This window comes from Heterocephalus glaber, unplaced genomic scaffold (genome assembly GCF_053883595.1).
Source record: "Heterocephalus glaber isolate CG9 unplaced genomic scaffold, H.glaber_assembly_v1.0 deba00001498, whole genome shotgun sequence".
In the NCBI taxonomy this organism is placed as follows: Eukaryota; Metazoa; Chordata; class Mammalia; order Rodentia; family Bathyergidae; genus Heterocephalus; species Heterocephalus glaber.
The window spans coordinates 3658653-3677462 of NW_028258321.1; the positions used below are offsets into that span (position 1 = coordinate 3658653).

Here is an 18810-nt window from a genome sequence, read left to right on the forward strand (position 1 = left end):
AGCCACGCCACCTGATTGCTTTCCCATTAGGGTGTAGATGGGATTAGTAGTAAAGAGGTCAGCGGCTACGATTTTGCTCAATTGCATTGAGCAAAAGTGAGACATGAACTAGATCTTAATAGAAATAGGCAGGGGATCAACAGCAAGAGTCCTGCAAGCAAAGCCTGTGTTAGCTGCACAGTGATCAGTGGGGTGGTGGGAGAAGGCAGGGATCAAACGGGTTGAAAATAAACGTGGAGCAAAGAGGAGGGCAAAGAAAGATTAAGGCGGAACGGCACTGACTTTGAAGATGGAAAAGGAAGCAAGCTAGTGTTTTTTTAAAGATTGAATTAAAAATTTAATTTTATATCCAAATGGCTTCTTTTCTTAACACCATGTCCCTGTCATGGATTTGAAAGTTTAAAGTCCATTAGAATGAATCAGAAACTGTGCTCTCTAAGCCTCACAAGGTTAAGTCAGGGACCGAGAAAGGAAGGAGACTGCAAGATGCAAATGGCAGAAAAGACAGGCGTTCAAGACCGGCCATGAGGGAAGAGAAGAGAGATCGATGTTGAAGGAGTTGTGCATCTGAGGAAAGGGAAGGGGAAACTTTGTTTCTCTCAAGTCATTATATTGCACTTCTCTTTGGGCCAAATCCTGAGCCAAGAAATAAAAAGAATCCGGAAAAGTACGCAAAACTAAGCACCTGCTTTTCCACGTCTGCAGATCAGAACAACGGCATCCTGACTCACCACACATCCGCCGAGCACCCAATGAACGCAGCACATTCACACTCAGAGCTGGGAGAATAAGAACGCGTGCAAACTTCCTGAATCTTCCAGGCCAAAAAGACTCTAATTGCAATGATGAACAATGTGCAAAATGGTGAAAAAACAGTGCAAGAACCACTATGACATTAGTCATCCTTATTAACAGTGCATCATTGCTGATAATGTCAATTCACCATGGCCCAGCAACTCCATTCCTAAGTGTGTAGCTCAAAGGACTTTGATGTATTTAGCTGGTGGCATGTGCAATTACTATTTGTCATAGTGCAAAACTAGAAGCAATCTAAATGTCTGTCAACAGAAGAAGGGATAAATAAATTGTGCATATTTCTATAATGACAGAATGCCTTACACTATTAAAAGCACTTAAACCAAGTGGATACATTCCAAATTAGATAATATTGAGTGAAAGAAACACGTAAGAGAATGATGTCATTTATACCAACAAAACATATACATAAAAGCAATACCACATATATTTTTATGGATAAGTATTAAAAGTATCATTCTGGAGGGATCTGTAGAATGATTAAGGAGAATGGGTCTGAGATGGATGATACTACTTTTAAAGCCTGAATCAAATGTAGTAGCATGTTAATTCTTGTTAATTTCAGGTAGTGGGTACACAGCTGTTTATGATATTCTATGTATTGTTACAATTCAAAGAAACCCTAAAATACAATACTTATAAAATTGTAGATGTAGAATCTAAACTGTGGAATTAGAAATTCAGAATCAGACAAGAACCAGGAAGGTATCTTTGATGAACAAGTGATGAGCAGAAGTGATGGGGTGGACACATGTCTATCAGGTAAGCGGTAGAGCAGGCAACAGCATGCACTGTCCCCAAGGCAAGGACCTGCCACTTTGCTCCAGCTAATACAGCTGTAAGTCAGACCGTGGGGCTCATGAAAAGAATTCAATGAAGGGAAATGAATATGAGGTGCGGGGATAGAGGAGGGCTTCCTGATTGAGGGCAGGCAGGCTGGCGGGCTTGGGTAAGAAGTGAGGAGACTTCTGGTTTAAGGCTATGTACACACGAACCTAGAGGGCATTGTGCTAAGTGAAACATTCAGTCACAGGAGAACAAAAACTCTGTTTCCAATTGTATCAGGCATCCAAAATAGACAAACTCATAAAGCAGAGAGTACACGGGCGGCTGCCAGGGGCCGGTGCGGGTGGAATAAGGAGCTGCTTAATGGGTATAAATTTCAGTTATATAAGATGAATGAGCTCCAGAGAACAGGATAATACAACAAACACAGTCTATAGTTAGCAATACAGAATTGTGCACTTAAAATATGTTCAGAAAACAGATTTCATGTTAAAAATCCTTACCAAAAAAGCCCATAAAACAAATTTTAGGGAGTATGTTTAGTACCTTGGCTTTGTTGATAGTAATAGATGCATGCATGTGTCCAAACCCATCAAAATGTATATATTAAATGTGTGCATGTATTAAAGTAGCATTTATACTTTCATAATATGGCTTTTAGAAAGAAATGAGGAAACTTCATAAACTGTATCTTTTCAATTCTTTGTAAGGAGGTAAAATGGGAGAAACAGTTTCTAGGTAAGGGCCATGTGTAGAAACTGTATCAAAAGCTCAAATGGACACGCCTGTAACAGGGCACCAGGAGAGGGCTTCGTGTGCACTCTTGTTCAGAGGCCAGAGGTGGCCCGCCGTCTATTCAGCGTGTCCCAGGGCTGAGCACTGTCTTTAAATTTTTTAAAAGGAGTGTAAACGCAAACGGAGAATTATGTTTTATGAAACGTGAAAATCACATGGAATTCCAATCTGCGTTCAGAAACGAAGTTTTATTGAAATGCCCCTTGGTCTACATATTGCCTGTGGCTGCTTTCCCAGACTGGTTTGGGACGTGTGGGTCATTTCATAGAAACCCTGTGGCCAGCAAACCGAAAACCTTTACCGCGTGGTGTTTCAGAAAATGTCTGCCGATGCCTGCGATAGCTGGATAAAGTTCTTCCCTATAGGAGACGATTTTTTGAGCATCAGACCTTGGAGACTATCCATATCTTTAATGCACTTCATTTCATACACACATCCAGGTGAGGAAGCCGCAGCGCAGAAGCAGGTTACTCAAGACAGCTGAAATCACACACATGGAACTGGCCAGCTGTGGGCTGTCCCTGGGGAGTGGACTTTCAAAGCACATGATCTCACCACCATGACGCCCGCCTGCTGAGCCCACACAACAGTGTGCTGGTCAAAATAAGCCTTTTTCTTCCAGATTGCTGCCAGCCTCCAGTACCTCTCAGTGTTATCTGAAAGCCTCCTGCAGGCCCACACCCCACCTCTGCTTTCCTTGGCACAGTTCCAAGTGGTTTCTGGCGGACAGCAAGCCTGGTGGTGAGCTGAAGGTTATGAATCAAGCAGGCACCCTGAGAGGGAATGGCTTAGGAGTTTTGGTGGATTTGCTGATTACTCAAGTGACTTATTTTAGGCAAAATAAAAGCAGGCTCTTCCAGCAAACAACAGAAAACTGAAAAACAGATCAATGGGAGCAGCTCTGGTTCATTTCCAAGGACTTTATTGGATGCAGTTACTAGAAGCTAAACAATGCATTTAAGGCTTAGGTTGGGCCTGGGCATTGTGCTAAGGCTGGACTTAAAAGCATGCTCCCTGCTGAGCACGTGCTCACAGCTCTTCAGGGAGAAGGTCTTTACTTTCTTTGTAAACCCCTGCAGCTTTAAGGTGTGCATACATTTTTGGGCGAATGTTATCTCTTCCCTTCACCTTGGCTATTAGTTTCTAGGGGTGAAGGTGGGGAATGGATCTGAGGTTTATGTCCATCCAAGTTGGATTTATATGAGTTGAGGTATAGATTAGCAAATGAAAACATATTCTCTTAAGATCATGATACATAGTGTATTTACCATTGTTATTCTCTATTTTTGTTATCAAAAATTATTTTTTCATAGGACTGTTTTCATATGTTCTTTATTAACATCTATTTGTATTACATTAAAATTTTTAAAAAGTTTAAATTGGATTTATATCAGAAAGACAGTTGATCCTACCCAATTCACTAAAGGCGTCTAGATTTTATCACCTCTCTCTTACCATGTTTTCTCACACTATGCCACTGTCCTGAAGTCACCTTTGTCTCTCTTCTCTGCACAACCACGAAGCCCTGTGTAGCTACTGTATCTTTAATTACTTCTTTGATATCCACTGGCAACTACAGTTTGTCCCATACTTTACCATTTAATTATTCCCTAGTCTTTTCATGTCTTCAACATATTTTTTCAAACAGATTGTGAATTGAAATAGGTCTGCTGTGACTATGTATTGGGCAGCACCCTGAGCACTCACCAATACTTAGTGAATACCTAACATCCTGCCACTTTCCCCCCGACAGGCTGGAGTGGTTCCTTATTGGACAAACCTTGGAGAATTCTAGAAGCTTTCCTCAAAGTTTAGCTCAGATGCTCGTTCTCATACTGCCTCTTTCTCAGCATGTGGGTTGAACATTTAACTTCTCTGAGTCTCAGCATCCTCATCTGCTCAATGATGCTAATCCTACCTACCCTGCAGGCTTGTTGGAAGATTTCAATAAAACTCAGTTTGAGAAATTGATTAATGTGATACCTGGCACAAAGTGAGTGATGAATAGACACAAATTGGCTGCAAAGTCTTTGCTGGATTCTTACAGATCCGACTGAACTCTCTTTAGGATCCCCCCACCCCCACCCCGTTTACTTCTAGAAGTATCTGCTTTCTTCAAGGAAAGCTGCACTTTTCCCTTCTGGGATATTTTTTCTTGGAAGCTCCCTGGTTCTTGGCTCCTGTGAAAGATCGCCTAAATCACAGCCAATTGGTTCAAACAGTTTATATTAGGAAAGAATTTCAAATGTAGCTCTGAGGATGTAGGAAAATGGTTTTCTATCTGATTCTACATCTGAGCCAAGCATGCATGTGCGCGCATGCGTGCACACACACACACACACACACACACACACACACACACACACGAGTTTCCCTCAAAATGCTATTTTGGGGGAAGTGACCTTTCAAGAAACAGTGAACCAATGGGGCCATGTGCTGTGGGGCCATGTGCTGTAAAGCCATGGGCATCTCATCAGCTTCTGAGCCACTTCCTGAGACTGCAATAGGCCCTCCACCTTGTCCATCATCCAGCACTGTCTTTAGCCTTAAGTAACAAGAACGGTCGGTCACATTTCGCTGTGAATTAGGCTGGACTAGATGGCGCCTGCCAAGGTTACCAGGGAGATGTGGAAATAATAACATGTGAAAAGACAGCAGCCAAAAGGGCAATAAAAGCAAGCAAATCTCAGACCTCCACTCTGGAGACCCTCCCTCTCACACATATTCCTTAGCAGCGCCCCAGGGTGAGACTGGGGAGATTCTTAAGGAGGAGGAAACAGGAAATCGCTCCGCGAACCTGCCCTTTTATACTCACACTCAATTCCACCCCTGCATTTCACAGCCCCCATATATATACTCCTACACAGAAAGACATCTACTCTGATTCCCCCCTACCCCCCACTGCGATACTTTGCAGTTACTGAGTTCTGAGCCTAGCACCTCAGAATCTCTGGGGATCTGGAATTAATCTCCTAAAATACTGGACCCATGCGCCATAGCAGTCATGCCAATTACAACATAAGTAAGGTTTTTGAGATTCACTCAATTATTTATTTGCTTATTCATTCACTTAATAATTCATTCACACCATACATGTATACTGTTAAATTATCTGTATTAGCACCACCTTGTAATATATAACACTCAAGAGACAAGATATGAGAAGATCTTCCCTAGAAGGAATTTAAACCGATATGTGTGTATACGTAGGCCACATGCATTCATGTGCATCTGTCTGTCTGTCTTAAGGGTAAGTGAAGGTTGAGGGGGAGATATTAAGAAACTGACGTCATTTTTGTTAATTTTTATTATCTAAAGTGTTGCAAAGGAAGAAAATACATGTTGTCAAGATAGCATATAGTGTAAGGACCCAACCTGATCCAAGGAACTGAAAGACAAGAACTGATGGTTGAGCTGAGAAGCATCAGAATATTTGCTTGCTCATGTGGGAAGGGAGACACATTCCAGGAAGAGGCCATGGGGCAGGAGGGCATCAACATATCAGAGAAGGTCAGATCTTGGGGACCAGAGACAGGGCCTAGACAGGAGGTCAGCATGGATCCTTGTAGGCCATCTATCAGTTTGGACTTTCCTACAGGCAATAGAATGCTCTCCATAGATTTTGAAGAGAGAGGTGATTTGGATCCAATTTTCAGATTAAAAAAAAAAATCACATTTTGGATACAAGGTGAAACCCCAATGGTGACCAGAAGCCCTTAATGATCTCACTCCCTTAACAGCTAGTTGTACCATTTCACGGTTCTTGCCTTTCTATTTTTCCTTTTGCTTACAGTCATTCCTTCAATAAATAATTATGGCCTTTCTACTCTGTGCCAAATCCCCTTTTAGGCCCTGAGTTTACTTTAGTGAATAAAACTATTAAAAATACCTGCCTTCTTGGAAGTTGTATTTTATTGCCTATCATTGGGCTTTCTGTTCTCTTTTCCTTACCTCCTGGCTGAAGAACCATGCTCCTTGATAGTCAGTAAATCCCCACTTTGACCCACCATACTGGCCTGAGAGCTCTCATGCTAGTTTATCTTAACAGGTAATCTGGAGAGGGGATGGGATCATTGAGATACTGTACTTATCTGAGTGTTAATCACAATCTTCACAGCTGAATGTGCTCTATTGGAGGAGGTGGGCCACTGGGGGCCAACTTTGGAGAGTACATCTCTCACAGGCATTCTGCCGCTGTGGTCTGCTTCCTGGCCACCACTAAGCCTTTCTGTCAGGATATTCCTGCCTTAGAGCCAGCCAACCATGGACTAAAACTTCTGAAATCATGAGGCAAGCAATTTCCTCCTTTAAATTGTGTGTGTCAGGCATTTTGTTCCAGCCAAACCATAAAGCTGTTCAATAGAGAATGGGTACCAGAGAAATGGGATCATTGCTGTGACTACCTGACCACATGACTCAGAAGCCTTTAGAACAAGTTTGTGGGGATAGTTTGGAAAGGCGTGGAGATATGGGCCAGTGAAGCACAGAATGCTGTAAGGAGCAATTTATGGGGAATTCTGGGCAGAGATCAGAAGACCAGAATGCTGATAGGAATGTGGACAGTAAAAGCCAGGCTCAGGAGGTTTCAGCTGGGAATGTGAACTCTATCAGGAACTGGACTAGAGACCATACATGTTATACTCTGGCCAAAAAAAATTGCCCATGTCTTAAGACTTTGAGTGAGGCCAAATTTAAAGGTGGAGGACTAATTGATCTAGTAGAGGAAATTTATGGGCAGCCCAACACTCAGGCTGTGCCATGGGTGATACTGCCTACTTTTAGCCAAATTTATAGTGAAAATTTGGAGCAAAGAGCTTAGTGGAAAGAACTGAAAAATTTAAATGTTAGCCTAAAAAGCTGCACATGTAAAGTTGGGGCCAAAAGAGATGTGGTGGCTGAAGAGATCAGCACTATTCAAAATAAGCCACGGGCTGGGGATTTACCTCAGTGGCACAGCACCTGTCTGGCAAGCCTGAGGTCCTGAGTTCAATCCCTAGTACCAAATAACAAACAAACAAACTAGAAGAAGCCAAGTACTTTGAACTGAGATAAGAAGAAAGATGTTTTTTAAGACACCTCAGGAAACAGCAAGACCGTATCCATTGCAGGCACAGTGGTGCAACAGTATAAACCTTTCACTTGAGGTGAGAGCTCTGGCATCTGAAAAGGTCTGCCTAGGGAACTGGTTCCTGAGGATTCATTTTGCTGTGCTCAGCCATCCAGCCACTCACAGGGCAATGCAGGCAAGGTTCAAGCTGGGTGCTGTTTGAGCTGGGGGCAGACCGTGATATCCTCCCTGCAATGCTGACTTTACAGACATGTAAAATGCATGGGTTGTGGGATAATGGAGGTTTCCACCTAGATTTCTGAGGAAGATGAGGCAGTGTGCCCCTACTGGGGAGTTATGCAAAACTGTGGGAATGAAGCTGGAGGTGACATGAAGACCCAGGGAAGTCAGGTGTTAAGACTGTGGGAAATCTGCTAGCAGTGCCCAAAGCCAGAAGGGCTGAATGGGCAAGGCCAGGGGGCTGGGTCTGCCTGAGCTCTCTGGAACCCACATCTCACCACTACATGCTCCAGGTGCTTGACCTGGAGCCACAGGATGTAATGCTTCCCCTCTGGGTTTCATCTCACTTTGGGCTGGGCTTCATCTTGCTTTGCCTTTTCTACCCTCCTATTGTTCCCTTTTGGAATAGGAATGTTTACCCTGTGCCATTGTACTTCATGAATATTTAACTTGATTTTGATTTCTACAAAAATCACAGCTAAGAGCTTGAGTCTCACAGGAGATTTTGGACTTGAAATTCTGTGCATTGCTATAACTGAAAAGCGATTGGGGAAGGAATTATTTGGGTGTCTACAAGATAGTAGCATCATGTTAGGCAGAATTATGACCTTCCTGATGTCTGCGTCTGGAGATTAAGTGTGGTTGAAGGAGTGGTGATCAGCTGTCAGACTGACTATGGTCGACTTGGGCCTGTTAATCTTTACTGTCAACCTGGCTGGAGTAAAAGACTCCTGGAAAGTTGGTAGGATCGTGGGGGAGCTGAAGTTCACAGGCAATGGTCAGAGCCGGATGTGTCCTTAGGAGGCAGTGCCCAGTTGGAGGAAGGGGTCCGTGGGGTCGGGACTTTGGAGAGCGCATATCTCACTCATGCTCATCCCTTGAGCTCTACTTCCGGGCTGCCAGGAAGTGAGCAGCTTTGCGTCACCACACCCTCTGCCTTCATGTTTCTGCTTTCCAGCCAGCCAATCATGTACGGAAACCTCTGAAAGCTTGGTTAAAGCAAATAAGCCATTGCTTCCCTTAAATTGCCTAAGTCAAGCATTTTGTTCCATCAACAAGCAATCTAACACAGCTCCATAAAGGGAAAGAATCGTATTCAGATTTTTAATACTTCTAACAGGGTCTGGCCCATGTTAGAGGCTCACTCAATTTCTTTTTGGTGGTATAGGGATTAATCCCAGGGTCTCACGTATGTTAGGCAAGTGCTCACCATTGAGTTACATCCCTGGCCCTTTTTACAGTTTTGTTTTGAAACAGTATCTCCTTAAGGTGCCTGAGCTGGTCTTGAACTTGTGATCGTCCTGTCTCAGTCTCCTGTCCAGCATATGTATAGATTCTCCAAATTAAGGCAACAAGGAAAAGCAATCGGACTTTACTGTGGCCCATTTCTCCCTGGCCAGTTAAGCTGAAGAGAGAATTAAGTTTTCAGAATCCCAATGGCCTATTTCATTAAGAAGTTTTCAGTTCAATGGCAAAGCCAAGCATCCTTGTCCTCAAATGAACTTACTGTTCTTGTAGTTCCTAAGGAATATACGTAACTTTTAACTCCTGCTATCATCTTTGCTGCTGCCACCTCAAGAGGAAAAATTCTAATCATCCCTAGTAGGCCACCCAGGCTTAAAAGTCCTTTCAAATTTAGAACAGAGACAGAAACTGGCTCTTCCAGGGCTCATCTTTTTGTCTGTCTGAAGAATCCCCACAAAACCTGCATTGTTTTCACACAAGAGAAACTCTCACCTAACAAAAAGCTAAAAATAGGAAACATAAATTGTTTATACTTGTTTTGATGAATGCTTCCAACCGCTAGGAAGACATATCTCCTCCCACCCTGATCCCTTACATAAATAGGCTGTGTTCTTCAGAGCGCCTGGACAACCAGACACCGGGAGGGCAGATGCTCTGCCAAGCTCCGTGCGTCCTGGTGGCGAGGAAAGAGAAAGGCAGTGCTATCTTATCTCCTCCTCGGTAAATGGTTTGGCCCTGAGGTCAGTCTCCTTCATGCCATGTGGCCAGCAAAACTCCATATGAAGTAGAGAAAAAATTATTACCATTACGATCAGATGAACACAGAATTAAACTATGGCCTTCAACTTTCTAGGGAACAGCAGGTTATGTAGAGATTGATGTGCTGTACAAAGTAAGGTCCAGGAGAAGCAAACAGTGTGTTCCAATAAGGTCCATGCAAGAGAATGCAGGATAAATCTGTCTATGAGATGAGAGGAGGACAAGATAGGATGACTACTAAGTCCCTTTCCCACAAAAACAGGGAATGGTTGACCAAGTTTCTAGGGCCAAGATGGATTTGCATGAAGTAAGCAACCACATCTGCTTGAAATTATCCAGAGAGTGGCGTATACAACATTTTTAATATATGTACTTTATAGATGCTAGAACTCAATACTTAAATGGGCATATCAGAGACAGTCCTACAAAAGTAGAACCTTTTCCTCCGATGCCAAGTGTGTAGGTAAATGATGGGGAAAGTTTTGAGAAAGTCATTCATGGCCAGACAACCTCATGGAAAAGATGGTGGTATACTTGATATTTCATTCACTTCCTGAATACATAAGAAAGTTTTGAATCTCTTGGCAGAATGTTCTGGGCTCCATGACAGTCATTTGCTTACAAATTTAACTTAAGAGCATACAAACTCTTTTAGGGTGCGAGTTTTTTTCTGATTTGTTCATGTGGAACATTATCTGGCATAGAGCAAGCATCCACAATTTTTGTCTTAAAGTATAACTTTATAAAGACTGTGGCAAGACCCTAGATTCTAGGAGTTTCTCTCAGTGTCTCCCTAACATCTGGGTAGTGTGTGTTTAGGAGTGCGTGTGTGTGTGTGTGTATACACAGATATAAGTATACACATATATCCATTTATTTACCAAGTTAATTGTATTTCAGAAATAAGATTTATGTTATGATATAGCCGTTGAACACCTAAGACTCTTATAATGCTGATATTGATGCTGTATATCTACCAAATGATGAAGCTTTAGAATCTATGTCCTAATAATATTCTATATCTTAAATATTCTATGGTTTGTGCAGCTAAACTTGCTCACAATGCTGTTAATTCTAAATTAATAAAATAATATGATAGATGAACAATAGAGCTTATTTTGAAATATGGAAATTTTAATCAGAAGTTTATATGGTTAGATAATTCTGACTTGGGGGTACATTAAGAGAGTGAACAATATTACTGGGCAAAGCTCAAATTCACAGCCTCACTTCCTGAGCAATAAGTTCTACAGGTAAGTTTTATTCACATTTTACAACAGGCCCAAGTAAGTCTTATCATTAACTCAGCATATCTAAAACTAACTCTTACCAATGCAGCGTATCTCCTGGGTTGACCATAGCCTCTCCTCCTAAGAGGTGACATCTTGTCTTTCAATTTATGACTGGGGTGCTGGGGTCCAACCCAGTGTGTACCGTAGAGTAAATGCCCACGTATGAGTATCAAGTATTTCAAAGGCAGAGCTCACTGCCTTAGAGCAGGGGAGACTTCACTAGTAGGTGGAAGACTCCAAGGGAAATGAAGGAGAAAGTTTAAAATCACTCTTTCTGGCACTTGTCCTAAGTGACTTTTTAGAGCTCCTGCCTCATTTCATACAAATGGAACAATTTCTCAGAATCTCAACATTTTAGTAAAAAGTAGATGGAGAGATTTGGTTTTACAAATGGAGAAATGCAGGTCCAGAGGCCGAGCCGAGGACGGTTGCTCCAGAGCCACCCTGCACAGACTCCTAGCTCAGGTCCAGCTGACTGCACCCTGGGATCCAGTGCTACTCTGTCAGTTTGTTTTTTCCTTCAGTCCCTGCACCATCTCCATTGACCATTGTGGCTGCATTCTTTCTTTCACTCAGAAAGTGCAAAGCAGTGGCCAATCCTCTGGTTGTGAGGCTGGCTATGTGTGCGTGAGGGGCAGTGCAGTTTGAGGCCAGACTTTGAGATTTGGTCAAAACCATATAGTTGCATTTGGAAAGGATTCTTCATATATGATCACCCATGAAAATGGCAGAGGATAACAACTAGCTATTTGCCCCTATATTGGTCCCTCCACAAAACCCATCAGTATTAGCAAAGAACTGATTCTGAGTGCATAGAAATACATGAGCACAAAAGCTTAAAGCAGAGCAGGGTCCTTCGGAGTGAGAAGACCTCACAGACCACCAAACACAGGTACGTGCTCTGAACCCTCCACGCTGCTACAGTCTGAGTGTCCCCAAAGGTCCAGGTATTGAAGGCTGTCCTCAGCTTGACATGTGTGCAGTTGGTGGAACCTTCAAAAGAGGTAGAGCCTAGTGGGAAGAAGCTCGGTCACTGCATGGGGACCTTGATGGGATCATGAAGCCCACCTCTTTCTCTTCCTCTTTGCTTATGGCTGCCACCTTCCCACAGGGCAACCAACCGGCAGGGCCAGGTGACCATGGACTCCAATTTCTCAAACCAAGAGCCGAAAGAAACCTGTCCTCTTTTTCAGCTGACTGTCTCCGATATGCTTCCTAGGAGTGGAGCACTGACTAAACATGAGCCAATCCTACAAAGGAGCAAATAAATGTCCCTTGGTCTTTCCTGCCATGGCTGAGCCTGAAGATGGCCCTTTCTTCTCCTCCTCCCTACGAGTAGGTAAGTCAAAGGGACACAGTCTGTTTGACTAAGATTGCAGACCCCGGATGGCACAGCCCCGGGAGCCAGCTACATCCTGCACCCTCCTTCCTTGTTCCCTTTCTGCGCATGCCCAGATCATGAGACAATCGCGCTGCGGTCAGCCTACTCCACTTGGGCCTCGTGGCAAGAGTTACCCCGCCTTCTCTTCCTGTTTGTCTTACACTATAAATAAAGAGCCCCGAACTCCAGGCTGCCATTAGCTCACCAGGCTATGGTTCCACCTGGTCCCAGCTTTCAAGTATAATTTTGGTACGTATCCTACTTTCTTGATATTTTCCGATTTTCTTCATCTCCCACTGCTCTCCCTGGCTTGAGACCCTGCTGTGCAGGCCACAGCACTTTCCCAGCAAGGAACCCTTCATTCTGTGCAGCAATGAATTAAGGTGCAAAATGCCCCAGTCAACAGGACCTGTGGGAATGTGGGCGCGGTATTGGCTGGAGGATTACCACTCGCCCCACACGTACGAGTGCACACACAAATGCAGGTAATCAAATGTTAGGGCACTAAAATTTCATATTCTATTATAAAAATAGTCACAAATAAACATTAATATTGTTGTTGCTTTCATGGATATCAGAAAGTATTTGGGAGTTTTTTCATAGTTTTAAATTCTATACCCCAAGCATCTAGCCTTGTTGCAAAGAAAAGAAGAAAGCTTCACAAAAAATCTGAAGTGTGTGGACATGTAGGAGACACACAGACTTTGGAAGCTTCTCTTGAAGCAGTCCCTGATTTCAGTATGTTGGCTGGTCTAGTCCCTTGTCTCTATCCCTTGCCTCTTCTAGATTGTTCTGGGGAAAAAAATAAATCTCATGACTTAACTTTCTGTTTGCTTGGGTTTTGGATAAATGGGAATACATCCTCATATTTCAAATTCCACTAGAAATCATAATGGTGCCATTAGGAGCCTGGCTCTCTCATCCTGTCAGACGTTGTTTTGTGTTGGTGGGGACAAGCATAAATATTTCCGTTGTACAGCTGGGGAAACCTTGGCCCAGAGATAAAATGTTTAGGAGCAGGATACCAGGGGCCAGCTCTGAGGCCCACATGGAAGTAGAACTGAGGTCTCGGCTCTCCTTTGTAGCACAGCAGAAGTACTCACGTGATGATGTGGGTGTCCACGCCTGCCTCCACCAGAGCCCCATCCACGAAAAGAGGAAGCGGAGTGAAGCCATACTTGTCCCAGGAGCGGCCCTCGTCAAAACTCACCCTGGGGTGGAATCAAGCACATGCAAAAGTCCGCTGAAAATAAAGCCACACATTTGGCGACTGTTCTGCAGCTTATTAAATTTTCCTCGGTCTCTTGCTCTCTGGCAGTCTGGGTATCAATAGGTATTAATCTTCAACATCTCCCTATATTATTATAAGATTGGATCAAAACTACATTTCCTGGCCCAGGCAGAGACAGCAGAAATATTTCAGCACATTAGACTGGAAAAAACAACCCACGCAGGAGGGCTTCGTGGACGGTGTGTCACGTTTCACGTACTCAGAATGGAACCCGAGGTTCAATTTACAGCATGTTCAATTCAGCCCTTAGAGTTTCTGACACAGATAAATTGAGCACTGCGGTGTGTGCCCTATGGGAAGGGGGTTGTGTGTCTTTCAGATCAAACTTTTAAAAAATGCAGTTTCCTACTTATTTGGGACTGATGTTGGGATGATTTCCCCTCCCCAGTGGCATTTAAGGGGTTTTGAGGAACAGCTATTTGATGGCGGAGATGTTCCGAGCAGCTCTGCTCCATCTCTGACCAAGGGTAAGAGGAAGGTTTATCCAGGGTGCAGAACCGGCTCCTCTGTAAAGGCTGCTGGGAGTGGAGGGCACTGGAGAAATTCCGGGCACATGATTTTCCTCTCCGGATAGCTCCAAGTTCCCCCGGGTTCCTTGACTCAGCTAGACGATACACCCCATAGACCATTTCTTCTGGGAAGCTATTGTGGGAACTGCTTCTGTCTTAAGCCAGCTTTGACTTCTTCATTTTCTGTGCTCCTTCTTGTCCCTTCTGACTCTTTTTTGTTGTTGTTTTTGATACCGGGGATGGAACTTGGGACCTTGAGCTTTCGAGGCAGGCGATGGCACCACTGAGATAAATCTCCGGCCCCTTGTCCCATCTGATCCTTAACTCTTCCCTAACTCCACAATTTAGGGTTTGGACTCCCGCTCCCATGTTGATATTCTTACAACACGCAGGCCTTTTATCACAGTTCTGAGTAATGACTTATAACTGTTTTTGACTTCCCTCTATTCAGGTTTATAAACTCAGAGTTCTGGGAGCCAAGCGTCTTATTCATAGAATGGCCCCTTACATGTGTATTTTTATTACAATGTTTCTTCCTTTAGAGTAGCACATATATATTTTTAGAAAATATGTCTGACTGCCACCGAAACTGACTGACCTTTTGGAGTTCAAGAACCATACCATTCATTTTTATATTCTGTTAGGCTGCAGAGCACCTGGCACAGAGTTGATACAGCATAAGTACGACATGAATGGATGCACGACAAGAGAAAGGGATGGTGGGCTGTCTCAATCCATGCAATCACTCTTTTTTTTTTGTACTGGGGATTGAACTCCGGTCCTTGTGCTTGTACAGCAGGCAGCGAAACCACTGAGCTAAATCCCCATGCAATCACTCTTTCAAGTGTAACTGAACTGATGTCCATAAACCGGATGTGGTAGTCTGTCTCCCATTAATAACCCCATGCTAGGTCCACTGTCTGCTCCCTGCTTCTCTATTTTTCTGTCTTCTCTACTCTTTCCTAATTCATAGATTTAAAGCAATAACAAAGCCAATCTCTCCTTACCTAGAGTAAGGAGTCTCTCAGACAGTTTTTGTATTTCTGGTTTACCTAGATTCATGCTCATAAATGAAAAGCAGACAATCCATCATAAACATCTTTAAGAGTTTCGAAATTATTAGCATCTGTTTCGAATTTTAGGGACTTGGTCACTTCAACCTCTAAAAAAGGCTGAAGGCTAAATAATCATTAAATTGAGTTTGGAGAAAGCTGGGAAGATATGAACCACTTTTCATAGATGTGGATTTTTCCTTTCAAATGTGAAAATGAAGGCAGGATTGAGAATGAACTTTACCTTGCTGCATGTGTGGCCCAGTGGCTCCCAAAGAAATCAGAATCATTTCAGAGTATACCCTGGCCACTAACTAGTTGGCTTTGTCTGGTAAGTACAGGAGATAAGGGTTTAAGGGGTTTTTTTTTCTTTTTAGTGACTTTGTATAAATTAGTTTTTGTCTTGATAGACAGAAGTCAACATGAGTCTAAGGCCTTTTCCTTGTTTACTTCTCAGATTTTTCTGGCCTGTTTTAGCAATATCAATTACTAGCATCAGCAGCAAGCTGTAGTGCAGGTTGCCGGCATCCCAGGGACAGGAGTCCATGTCTGACTGTCAGCATTAGCAGGGCACAGGACAGTGAGAAGGGGATACCACCGGGCATACAATGAGGGCCCATCACTGCCTCCTAGTATCAAGACAAATGCTCCAAGGTAAGGGTAAGCCCAGCTGGCGAGAGAAACTCAGAAGACCAAGAACATGCTGTCCGATATGAGTCCATCTAGAATGGCAGCATCACGGGCCAGAGGGGAGAATGGGCTCAGGGGATGGCTAAAGAACAGATGAGAAATGCTGAAGTCCAGGTAGGAAGTAGCATATGGAAATGAAGCGCAAGGGTGACATAAATAGCACAGGCTCCAGACCCACAGTGAGGACCCCTGTGACCCTCACCTCTCGTCAGTGGACAACTCTGAAGCCCAGGACTGGGCCACGGGTGACTTCCTTGGGTCAGTAATTTATAGCCCTTGATTCTCTCAAAACTTCCCAAAGAAACTCCAAAATGAAAACAGAAATCTTAATCTTTTGGTTATCAGACATTTGGGTGCAGAGGGCCTGGTGTTCCTGAGAGTATTCTTTGTGATTACTAGGTCTCTGAAATTTTCCTGAGGTACCTATATTGAATACATCCTCCAAAGACCCTCATTCCCCTCCCTTGGATCAGTAGCTCATTAATGTCCAAGACTGAGGAACTAGGAATTCCTTATGAGGTCCATAGGTGATACTGAAATCAGTAGGGTTACCAGTACTCAGGGAGATAGGAGTAAACTTCTGATTGACCTCCAAATAGTGGTAAGACAGAAATACGGAATCAAAAGAAAATAAACTTCATTTATCAATAGTTATGTGCCTACTATGTGCCAGAGCCAGCAGTGGCCCCAGTTGTAGGGACAGAGCCAGATCAAGGAAAGGGGAATCCCTCACAGCTATGAAACTTACACTCCAGGTTAAGGACACAGGCGACATGCAAATAGATTGATAGAAAGATAAGAATAAGAGCCATGAAAAATTAAACTGATTTGCTAATGACCACATGACTACTTCATAGTAGCAATTTAAGAAAGCCCTGCCTGAAATGTGACATTTAAACTGAGATCTGAGTGATAATCAGGAACAACATAGGCAAGGATGAAGAGGAGAGCTACTCCAGAGGAGAGAGCTAATGGGAAATGAAGCTGTCCGACAGGAAGAACAGAAAGATGGTCAGTGGAGTATCTTCATGGAAAGGAAATGAGCAGAAGGAAATGGAATCAGAACAGGAGGCAGAAGCCAGGTCATAAAGGACTCTGTTTCCAGTTTAAATGGGAGAAATACAAATTGATCCAAACTTTGAAAGACAACTTTCACTTCTCTATGTAAACTGCCAACAGTGTTTCCTCACACTGTCAAGGAGACCTTTGAATGGATGGATCCAGATTTGAGATTATACCTGGGGTGTAGATTTGGAAGTCTCGTATAAGGTATGGCCAACTTAGAGAAGAATGGTTAATAGAAATGAAAATCTCTACATATGAGGAAAGAAAGATTAACTAATGAAATTAGTTATAATGAAATTATAAGTTTAAGCCAAAAGATAACTGGCATCGTTGACAATCACAAGTTAATGTCATGAGAACTAGTCAAGTATATGGCTTTATGAGATGGAGATGAGAGAAACTAAAAGGAGTAGAATATTCAAAGAGCAACCAGAGTCCTTCCTGAAAGTCTCCAGCTTGGAAATAGAATGGTCATGGTGAATCAACATCCTTTCCTTGGCTGAGGTATATTGCTCTTTTTGATTACCATCCAAATCCATGTACTGGCAGGATTTTAGGCACCTGGAAGCTCTTCAGAACCGCACACGCTCTCACTGCTTCGAAGCATGCATCAGTTCAAAGTATTGTTTTCATGGGAACGTTTTTCAGGAACAAAACAAAATGCTAGGTCCACACCATTTACAGAGGAACAAAGCACCACAAAATGCCAGGTGAGGCTTTCCTTTGTTTCCAGGAACATCCCACTGAAAGGAGACACTGACAGTTTGTCAGGGCTGAGCACACAGTCACACCCCAGTCCACATGTGGACAAGGCACCTGTCTACTGTGAGTTTTCACTGGAGCCCTGTATTCAGTGGGGGTCTGTTGTGCATTCCCATCTAATGCTTCTAAGGTACAAGGGTAATGCTGGAGGAAAGGCTTACCTGCAGTAACACTTAAGTTTTAACCAGGTGTACATGGTCACAAGTGGACGGGTTCATTTGTATGCCGTTTTGACTTCATGCCTATCAAGCTACCTATCATTTCAATTTGTAGGAAACAGCATGCCTTGTTAGCCTGGCTAAAGCTTCCCCAGCTTTTCAATTATGACTCCTATTTCCTCTGAAATGCAATGTAGCTATGATTTAAATCTGAGAGCCACTATACCCTTGTGTGAGAATGGGTAAGCTTGTATCTTTTTTCTGTGCAAATATATATATACAAAAACAGTCTGAGATCTACAACAGAAAGTAACACTGATTACTTAACCTTTCATCCTCTGAAAATTAGCTATTTGTTTACCTTGAAAATTGTGGCTTAATTAGAAGCTACTAGTAATAAAGAAACAAGTGAGTTTCAGAAGCTCACCTCTCATAAGCAGGAGACAAAATCAGTGAACCATTTCATGAGAAAACATTGATGGTAATGACATGGTCAAGCCCTTACAAAACACTCACTTAGCCTTTGAAAAAGAAGTACAAAAGACAATTCCTGCATAAGTTATTCCTTCCTGTTTCTAACACACATAGTCGGTAGTGTGCATTTAACCATTTGTAGGGATTGCTCCTTGGAATGGCATTGATAGATAGGCAAGTGAACATTAATCATTGTCCCTGTTCAAGTCTGTAATGTACAACAAATGACAGTGACAATGTCCTTTCAATGAAGATAATACTATCTCAAAAGCTTAGTTTGAAAAAGAGTCTTAAATATTTTCTAAGATGGATTAAGTAAATAAATATAGGATTGTATTATATTGTTATTATGAGAGCAAGTTCAGTGAGGAGTTATTTTTTCTCAGTTCTACAAATATCTTTATATTTTAAAAATTAAATTACCTTTTGATGGGCCATAACTGTACAA

The 18810-nt window shown here is 42.8% G+C and overlaps 1 protein-coding gene across 1 annotated transcript in view; it reads right to left on the minus strand.

The window, feature by feature from the left end:
• Sorcs3 (sortilin related VPS10 domain containing receptor 3) overlaps positions 1–18810 on the minus strand; it is a 568351-nt gene that overhangs the window by 57712 nt on the left and 491829 nt on the right. Inside the window, exon 14 of the mRNA XM_004866511.3 lies at positions 13465–13572. Coding sequence (XP_004866568.2) covers positions 13465–13572 — 108 coding nt within the window. The remainder of the gene's footprint in view (positions 1–13464; positions 13573–18810) is intronic.